Below are 9,755 nucleotides of genomic sequence, written 5' to 3'. Positions count from 1 at the left end.
CCAGGGATTTTGGCTCAAGGGATGTCAGTAGAACAAGTAAAACTGACCAAACAAAGCTTATTTACAGGAAAGAAAAATTAGGACAAGTTTACTCTGGAATCCTTGATAAAAGACCCTTACTTGGTAGTTCGTCTCAAGTTGGACAAACTAGAGTGGAAAGAACTGACTTGAAATATGACACACTTGCTACAAGGAATGATGACATATTTAAGGTTGCTGAGAGAAAGATACAGAAAAATTCACTAGGTGAAAATAACAAACTGCTGAGAAGCCATGGAAGGGATGGATTGCTTCTTTCACAATCATCAGTTGGGCAACCAGAGAGTGAGACTGATATTATTTTATCTAGAAAAGGGAAAAGAATTCTGCAGGATTCTGGTATGAAGTTCCAAGACAAAGGGAAAGGAGTTAGTTTATCTTGTGATTCACATTCTGAATCTCACTGTGAATTATCAAGTGCAACACATGATGGTATTTCTCAGAAGCCCAGGGTGCAACGTCGTCTGGTACGAAATGGGTGCATCTCTCCTTGTAACATAGCAAGAACTAGAAATGCATCTGAGGTTCACAGCCAAAATGGAACAATTTATTCTAATGGAAGAAAATTCTATCCAGCTACTGATATTAGCGGTCGCCATAAAAACCATGGAGATAATCGGGCTGTTAGTCATCCTGTAGATGAGCGAGAGGAGATTGAACTTATAGGAATGCTAAACAATGTCAGCAGTTCACGTCAACCACTTACTGCTCCTGATTCTGAGGTCAAACATAATGATCATGACAAAGGAAAAACAATTTGTGATACCATGATGACCGACAGACAACCTGGAAATCTACCACCATACAGGTGATTCTTCATGCTTAAGTACAGTATATTTATATAATTGAATAATGTGCTCTGCCTTCTAGAATATTAACATATGCTACCAAGTCCTTTTATCTTCTCATAGATAACTTACTATTTAATTGTAATAAACATCTCTCTGTACCAAGTAATGGAATCAAGCCATGGGAAGTAGTTGAATCAATAATTAAAACTAGTTGACATGCCATTTTTGGTCATTGATCAGAAGATCTTACTCTCATGCTAATTTATATATTGACATGATACTGGTTGCCACCATCAGATTATGTTGACCAGTTTGAAGCAATTCCTCGTGTTTTTGGTTCATTCCATAGCTTTGCATTCAACTTCATAATTTAATTATTTTAGGCATCAAGTAATTAATTTTTTGCTTGAATGTTATTGTTTGTTTGAGACTTTTAAGATTTAGTTTAATTTAAATGTACCTAAGAGTGACACAGGCTTTGCTTTCTATTTCTTTCATTGAGACTCAAGACCCCATGTGATTCATTGGTGACAATTGCTATCTTAGAATGCAATAGTTAGTCATATGAAGAAAAACAAACTAGTGTTAGAATTAACTTAAAGAGTGCCTTTATAGACCTTTTTTTAGTTTTTGTCATAAGTTGGACATGTATGTTAGTTTTTGTCATAAGTTGGACATGTATAGTATCTATTCTAGCTTCAGAGGGGTATCGGAGTTACTAGTTTTTAAAGAATGATAGTTACAATGGCATGCTGAATAGGTCTAGTCCTACTTTGGGAATTAATTCTAGGGTGTTATGTTTAAGTCTTGTATGCATGGTATAATAATAGTTGTCTACGAACAAAAACAAAAAAATATTATATTCAACTAATGGGAGTCTTTTTATTATGGCATGAGTGTGAGAAACTACTTGTGAGGATTGTCAAAACAACTAATTCCATGGCTTCAAGTTGTGCATGTTAAGTCAAATTGTTATATATAACAAAATTGTTAGTGGAAAATTAATATAATTCTTGCATGACACAAACATATAGGAGCATCTCTGTATTAGATTATTTTTCATGTAAAAAGTATAAATTGTGATATCCTAGTTTAGTTCTACCTAGTGAGTTTTGAGCTAATGAATGAGATATATCCTAGATTAGCAAGCTATTGCTAACTTGGGCATAAGCGTATTTACTAATGGTTGAGCTTAACAATGTTACATCTAGGCGGGTCCTGATCTTATCCTAGGAATGGTGAATCCTTTGAAAAAGAATTGTCTATGCTATGATGGAATCATTGGACTTTGTCTATTCTATGGTCATCGAGTCCTAAGTTGGAGAGTTTGCAAGATCCTAATTTATTTCTACATAGTGACTTTGGCCTGTAGAGAATGTTTACAAGCTTAATTAAGTTATCTACTATTAACTTTGGGGTAAGCATTTTGGATGAATGATTGGGCTTAAAAAAAAATTAGTGGGCTAGATTTCTTAGTTATGTGGCTATGACATTCAAATTACTATAAAGCTTGATTTGGTAACCATATCTCCCAAACTTTAGTTGTTCCAAACGCCTGACAATTTTTTTGTTCTTTATACTCTCTCTCTCATTCATGGACCCACAGATTAAATTGGGTCAATTGAAGCATTTGACTAGCTTAGTTGATGGTATATATATTTATCAATTAAATTTGGAACAAAATTTGAATATAGAGGGTTATCACTTTTCCAAAAGGCAACGGTTTGGGATAAATATTATCATAACATATCATGGTTGAAATTTCATACTTTGCTAGGCGGCGTAGTTGAAACACATCGTTCCAATAAATTAGTGAACCTCAATACTATTTGGCACATGCAATGTAGTGAACCTCAATGCTACTTGGCACATGCAAAGTCTCTATGCCGCTGCATCAATCATGTCAATGAGTACGACATTATATCAACGTTTAACATCTCGTGGCATGCTACAATACGGGTCAAGATGAATTAAGATAATAATGTTGTTTTTCTTTATCTTATGTCCATACAAGATATTATCAAACCGTTTTAGCCAAAGATCGAAACTTCAGTACAACTTGAGATTTTAAACCTTGTCACACATGCCCATGATCTAAAAAATGCACCAGAAAGGAATTGATGTGATTATCAGGTATATATTACTAAATTGTTCTACAGTGTTAGTTTGCTGGTGCAAAATCATCATCAAGGAGCATAAAGTAATTTGTAAATGATCTATACAATTACCAATGCAATCTTTGTCAATTGTTGTACAGTGTTTTATTATGATTTTTTTTTGTTTTGGGGTTCATTTGGTGACATTTGACAGGTTGTATAGGTCAGCAGGACAAGAAGTGACTAATGTAGAAAGTTGTACTCAGGGCATTGAAGATTTGTGTTGGACACAAAATGAAACAAGTAAAGGACATATGCCCTCATCAAGAAATGAAGATGGAATTGAAACTGCAGATCAATTGAATATTGTACATGAAAATCATGAAACATCTGCTTTGCCTAGGTCGAACTTAAGGGCAGAAAGATCATTTTCTCGGTCAAATCCAGAAAACTGGAGAAAAAGGTATACAGATGGAAAGAGGAAACATGGATCGACACCTGAGGTCTCATATTTAGGAACTTCATGTCAGCCCTTGAAGTCAAGAACCACTGGTACTCGTAATTCTCGGCAGCGTGGTGGCATTATTTTAGGTCCAGTTATTGAAGTTGATGAGCTGCATTCACCAGAAGCCAATTCTTCTGATAGCTCTACTGCTAGGGTTAGACAGATTGAGTCTGATGAGTTATTAGCACAGCAACTCCAAGAGCAGTTATATAATGAATCACTAAGAACTGGAGACAGTGAAGAGGTTAGAACTCCCTTACTAATACGTTATTATTGTATATTGTTTTTTGTGCGGGCTTTATTTTGGGTGTAATCCTAAACTTTAGATGGTTTTCAGTTTTAGTTGGAACTAATTTTATTTGATGTCATGTTCATACTATGTAGTTTATTTACAATGGCCAAATCTGTTTATTGACAGATTGATGAAGCCATAGCACGGCAATTGCAAGAGGAAGAGAATACTTGGCGTGCTTCTTTACATTCAGATCAAATTCAGCATAACCATGTAAGTAAATATTCTAGTTGTCATGTCATCTGGTTCGGTAAACTCCGTGCCTATGCTTTTTGTCACCTGACGAAATTTGTTCTTAGGCAAGAACAATATTTTTAGGTGCTGACCTATATTGACACCGTATATTTTTGTTGGATTGTGTCAATATAATTTAGTTACTTCTCCCAATTTGTCCCAGTAATTTTCTTCAAGAGCAAAACCTGTTTCATATTTTATGATTTAACTTTTATCATCTGCATATCCATTTTCCTTCAGTAACATGGAGAAAATCCATGACATGTCCTTCTTCTTGTTCGGATTAAGCTAATTTGGCTACATCTCCGTGAAAATAAATTGAATGCAGATATATTTAATGCAAACTTAAGGGTGTAATTTGAAATATCCAATTAGGTCAGTTCCCTTTAAATTTAAGTTAGAATTTGGTGTAAAGATAAAGGAGTACAATTATCTATTTGCTAGAAGAGTGCCGACTTAGTCAGAATAGAGGGTGCACATAATTATGTAGGATCAAATGTGGGCTTTTAACACTATGATATCAGAAAAGAGAAAAAAAGATTGTGATTGTCTAAAAGAAAAGACCAGTTAATTATTTGATAGAAAGCTTTGCCAATTTGATGTGACATCAATGATATTATCTCCCTTCTTTGGTTTTTATGTTCGGCTTGTCAGTTCTTAATCCTCTTTTAGGTCCAAAAATATTAACCAGTCAAGTCAGTTTAATTCTATGTTAGTTAAGCACCTATATCAGGCATAGGGGTGGGCATGGTTGGGATTGTCAGATTGAGAGAAAATATGTAAGTCAAACCAATATTTCCAGTTTCAAAAATGGTACTAAAATTATTTCATTTTGAATTAAAAAAAAACAATATATCATCTGTACCACCTGCCATATTCTGTTCTTTATTGACAACTGATGAGTATGATAACCTTTTCATACTATTGCACATCATAGACTGAAATTTGGGTTCCTGTATTGGCTTTGACCTTGAGATTTTCAGATACTTCAACACTTCTGTCATTTTTCATATGGACTCGTAATATTTCATTTTTTGCTTTGCCAATACTGAATTATTTTGATCTACTAGAGAATATGTTCTTGACATGTACTTTTCATTTCACTTTACTAAAACATAACATTGTTGTTTTGATTTACTAGAGAACATGTTCTTGACTTGTACTTTTCATTTCGCTTTACTAAAGATAAACATTGTTGTAATTTTTCATGTTCTTTTATCTTTCAACCATATGATTTAGTTGAATCTTTATTAAATTTACTTTGATCGTCTTTTCTGGAAATGGAATTTAGCTAGTAGCTTCTCAGCATTTGCATTTGCCACTATGTTTTATCTTCAGCATGTATTGGCCAGGTTCTTGTTTTTGTAAATTAACTCTTCATCTGATTTTCTAGAGAAGCAGATTACTTGCACGCCTACATTCTCAACAATCTCAACCATCCAGGAATTATATTCCCCAGTCAGCAAACAACCGAAATGGATCATCAGCAAGACGGCCACGATTAATGAGGGATATTGGATTATTTGATGATCTGGATATACAAATGGTAGTATTTTGCAATGCTAACTTCCAAGCTGAAAACCTGGTTTTACTCAAAATCTCCTTAAGAAGAAAACTTGAATAATTTGTCCATGTAACATACTTGAATATAAAGAATGGAATATTGTATGAGTTCAAATTTAATGCCTGCATTTGTGTTTGTGTTTTTTTTTCTAGAAACTTATGCTTGTTTCTTTGATTCTTATCAGTCTTTCATTTTTTGTTAATTCTTTTCTTTATGTTTGAAAACATTTCTATTCTTTAGATCTATACATTTTTGTCCTTTTAATTGGCATTTGAAACCTTTTGTAGAGATCAAATAAGGTTGTGGCTTTCTGGTTAGTTATTCTATTGTTTAAAGCAAAGTGCCAGATACTGTCAGTTGTGGCTTGGAGAAACACGAGTGAGGAGAAAGAAGAAAGTAAAAAAAACAAGAGTAGAAAAGGCATGAGAAATAAAATAGGATACGAAATTAAATTTATTTCAACTCTTTAAGAGCGCCATCCAATGGTCACCTGCCTGTCTACTGGTATCTGGTTGAACTGCTATTACTGAAGATACTGCCAATTTCTATTTAACAAAACTTCATCCATGGTGCATTTCAGCATTTCAGGTACATCAAAAATCTTAAGGAACCAATACTTGGTTGGTGTAGTGGTAAGCAATCTAGGGGTTTTGAATCCATATAATGACATTGGTGGGAGGGGTTTAACCTTGTTGCTTTCATCCTGAACAGAAATGTTTTTATCCAATGTAGTGTGGCCACACTTGTCGTCAAGACCCAAAAAAACCTTAAGGAAACAAGAATCTGTCACTTGGATAATTTTGTTGCTCATGATTTTGTGTTACCTATTGGTGACTGGCCAGCTTTCTTTGAAGGATACTGTTTGTCTATAACAGCAACAAATGAAAACCTAAATTATATTTTACAGCATCTATGAACTTCTATTTCTTCTTATTCCTCAATTTTCTCAGTGCCTTCCTAGAACGTTAGGTTGGTTTTGAATCTTGCATATGATAGGTGTTTTCATTTCCATTTTGCAGGGATTGGATGATTTTGAAGAAATGGAAGTTGGGATTAACTTTGGTAGTCACATGTTTGCCTCCAATATCCCTCACAGTCATAGCAATTTTGCTGAGTAAGTATTTGCCTTGTATTATGCAACAATTTATACTTATTTTAAACAATAACTTCACCCCATATGCAGAACATGCTCAGAAACACTATACACATGATTCTATTGACTAATGAATGATACTTCTCTGTTAATTTGGTAGATACTCTCTTAGTTATTAGTGTACTCTGTGAAAATTAGGTGACCTAGGTAACTGTTACATTTGCTGCTGTAATTTATATCTTTTATTGAACTTCATATTTAATCATTCAACAGTACTCCAATGTTAATCTGTGGTGATGTCTGAGTTCAGCTATAGTACATTCATGACACACTATTAACTATTAAGAGAGTGAGCCTGGCATCATGCTAATTGCCCTAACTGAAAGTGCAAGATTCATGTGGACAAGTGTCATTAGTTTGACCTATTCTTTTTAACAGACTAGACATCAAGTAGATGATTATAATCGGATTTCTTTTAACTCTGTTTGAAACATAATGGCTTATAGGAAGAAAGGGCAGACAATCCTTGACTGAAAAGACAAGTATAAAGGAATGCAATACGTATATTCATCATTATCAATTGTTTGCCCTGACTTTGGGGTTTGCTAATCTTATCCCTTCATTAAGCTTTATGCAATGCCTTAAATGTTTATATATATATGTTATGCGATGCAATATGTTTATATATGTTATTCAAAAATACATTGAGGATTATTCATAATGGGATTAAAAAATGTTATGCTTTCCTACTCATATTCCCAAATCAACACATTATTTTATTTTGAAACTTTTTTTAGACATAAACACTATGTTTGTGTATATGTAAAGTGATAGAAACTTACCCAGATTTTGTTATTCATTGTGTGTAAACCAATGTTTATGAGATAATTATTTGTTAAGTCCTGAATGTTAAATAGTGTATTCAATAATAGCTATATGCTTTATATGCTCCTGGATAATGCCAATGCACTGTGGCAACTCCATCACATGCCATCTGCATAATTATTTTTGTAGATCTCACTAAAATGCTGATTGGACAATCATAATAAGTACATAGAAAAAAGGAATTCAAATCTCGAATTCTATAATATGCAGTGACTAGATAAATTTGAACTATTTCAATTTGCTTCTATTTGACATTTTGATAATTTGATAATAGCAATTGGTCACATCCATGTGGAGAATTTGCACCTGATTTTGTTTTACTATGCAGAGATGATTATGAGACGCTATTAGCCCTTGATGATAACAACCATCAGCATACAGGTGCCACAGCAAATCAGATTAACCAATTACCACAATCAACAGTGCAGGTGTCTATATGAATTTTCATTCTAGTTCTGAAATTCCTGTTATGATCCTCAAATGTCTAGCAACCATTTTCGTGGTATTTTTTTTCTTTTTACCAACAGACTGATAACATGGAACCATGTGCTATCTGCATCGATACACCATCCATTGGAGAGACTATTAGACACTTACCATGCTTGCATAAGTTCCACAAAGACGTATGAAATACTATAATTATCACCACTTGTTCCTCTATCGTGAATAATGTAGTTATATATATTCCCTTTTTTTTCTCTCTACAGTGCATTGACCAATGGTTGAAGAGGAAGATGTCATGTCCAGTATGCAAGAGTAGTATTACTTAGCCATAAGTGATTTGCTTGGCTAAAAGATCTGAAGGTAAATCTAACAGCTCTGGATTACGTACCATCATTTGCTGAATGATTTGTTTTCACTACAATCTTAAAAGTTGTAAATCTGTAGGTAAACACTAATAAGCCGTAAACTACTACCAGACTGAACATGTCTTCCATGTCAACCTTTAATTTCTCTTTTTTGGAGATCAGAGATTAAGACTTTTCTGTGTAACCCTTTTGCTAGATGTTACTGAAGGCTGTACATGGTTTTTTTTTGTCGATTAGTGAAACTGCAATCTTGTTCCCCACTGTACATGGCTTTTATTCTGAATCATGTTAGAAGAATGCTCTTATTTTGTGACATCGGTTTCTTCGAATGAATACGGGGACGTGCAACGAAATCTAGCAATTCTCTAAGATTATGTTCTTTGGCTGTATCGATGGAATGGTATCGTGAGTAAAATAAGTCACTTTATGTTTGATATGTTTTTTTCCCGTCTCTCTTATAAATATTTAGCGGTTCACTCGATCCGCTTAGTTTGAGTGGTTCGGTTCTTTTGGCATTTGCCCAGATCAGTCCTCCACACTGTTTAAATCGTCAAGCTTTTTAGGGTTTCTTAGTTCACCACCCGGTTCGTCTTGTCATTCGGTTTACTTTGACTTGCCTTGTCCATTCTCAGTCGACTCATTTGGTTTGTGCAGTTAATTTATCGGTTTTGGCAGTTTCGTCTAGTCAGACATGTCTTGCACTCTCAACTCAAACTCTCCACTCCATTTTTATATATCTACATCTCTATTTCGTACCCTTCTGTCAAATACTGCAAGAGTTAGGGTTTTAAAGAATCTCCCGGAGGAAGGAGTGTGTTCCATTGAGGGGCTCAGAAGCAACCAAAAGTCAGTAGTCATCTGATCGACGCCATTGTCTGTGTTCAATTTTTTTTAATAAAAAAAACTAAATGCGTATGCTTCGATCACAAATTGTGTTAATACCTCTTTTTTAACAAACACATAAATTTATTTTTCTGTTAGTAGTTTGGATGTCCACTAGTTAATTAACTTATCAAGCTCATAACACAAATATTGATGATTTGGTCGCCTATTAAAAGAGCCGCCGCCTAGTCTAAAATTCAATAGAATTGATGATGATGATAATAATAATGATAATTAGAGGAATTTAACTTTATCATTCTTATTTAACATAAGAAACATTTCTATATCTAATATGGTGTAAAAATATTTAGTCGAGATAATCAATACAAAATCTTGAAGAACGATTTATTATATTCAATATTATCTACATTACAAGAGTAATCTGTGATATCTAAATTGCACAATAATAATTTGACTGTTCACAGACATAATGTGATTGTTTTCAATAATTTATATGTTTTTTTGCTGCTTGCATCTCATCAAAAATTACAACAATTTGTTTATTGAAAATTACTACAAATTATATAATAAAAATAGGGTACAGTATACTGATTCGATAGCACTC

At 33.8% G+C, this 9,755-nt stretch overlaps 1 protein-coding gene across 1 annotated transcript; it reads left to right on the top strand.

Moving 5' to 3' along the window:
• LOC141838262 (uncharacterized) lies at positions 1-8,569 on the top strand. The gene is made up of 8 exons (XM_074725690.1): positions 1-847; positions 3,141-3,675; positions 3,850-3,936; positions 5,351-5,503; positions 6,541-6,635; positions 7,828-7,927; positions 8,027-8,122; positions 8,207-8,569. Exons 1-8 carry the CDS (start codon positions 381-383, stop codon positions 8,267-8,269), a joined length of 1,596 nt encoding a protein of 531 aa, XP_074581791.1. The 5' UTR covers positions 1-380; the 3' UTR covers positions 8,270-8,569.
• Positions 8,570-9,755: the final 1,186 nt, after the last annotated feature.

Source organism: Curcuma longa, chromosome 11, assembly GCF_044706935.1.
Source record: "Curcuma longa cultivar G26 ecotype Majalengka, Jawa Barat chromosome 11, ITB_CL_G26_1.1, whole genome shotgun sequence".
NCBI lineage: Eukaryota > Viridiplantae > Streptophyta > Magnoliopsida > Zingiberales > Zingiberaceae > Curcuma > Curcuma longa.
This window is presented reverse-complemented; position numbering and strand designations above follow the sequence as displayed.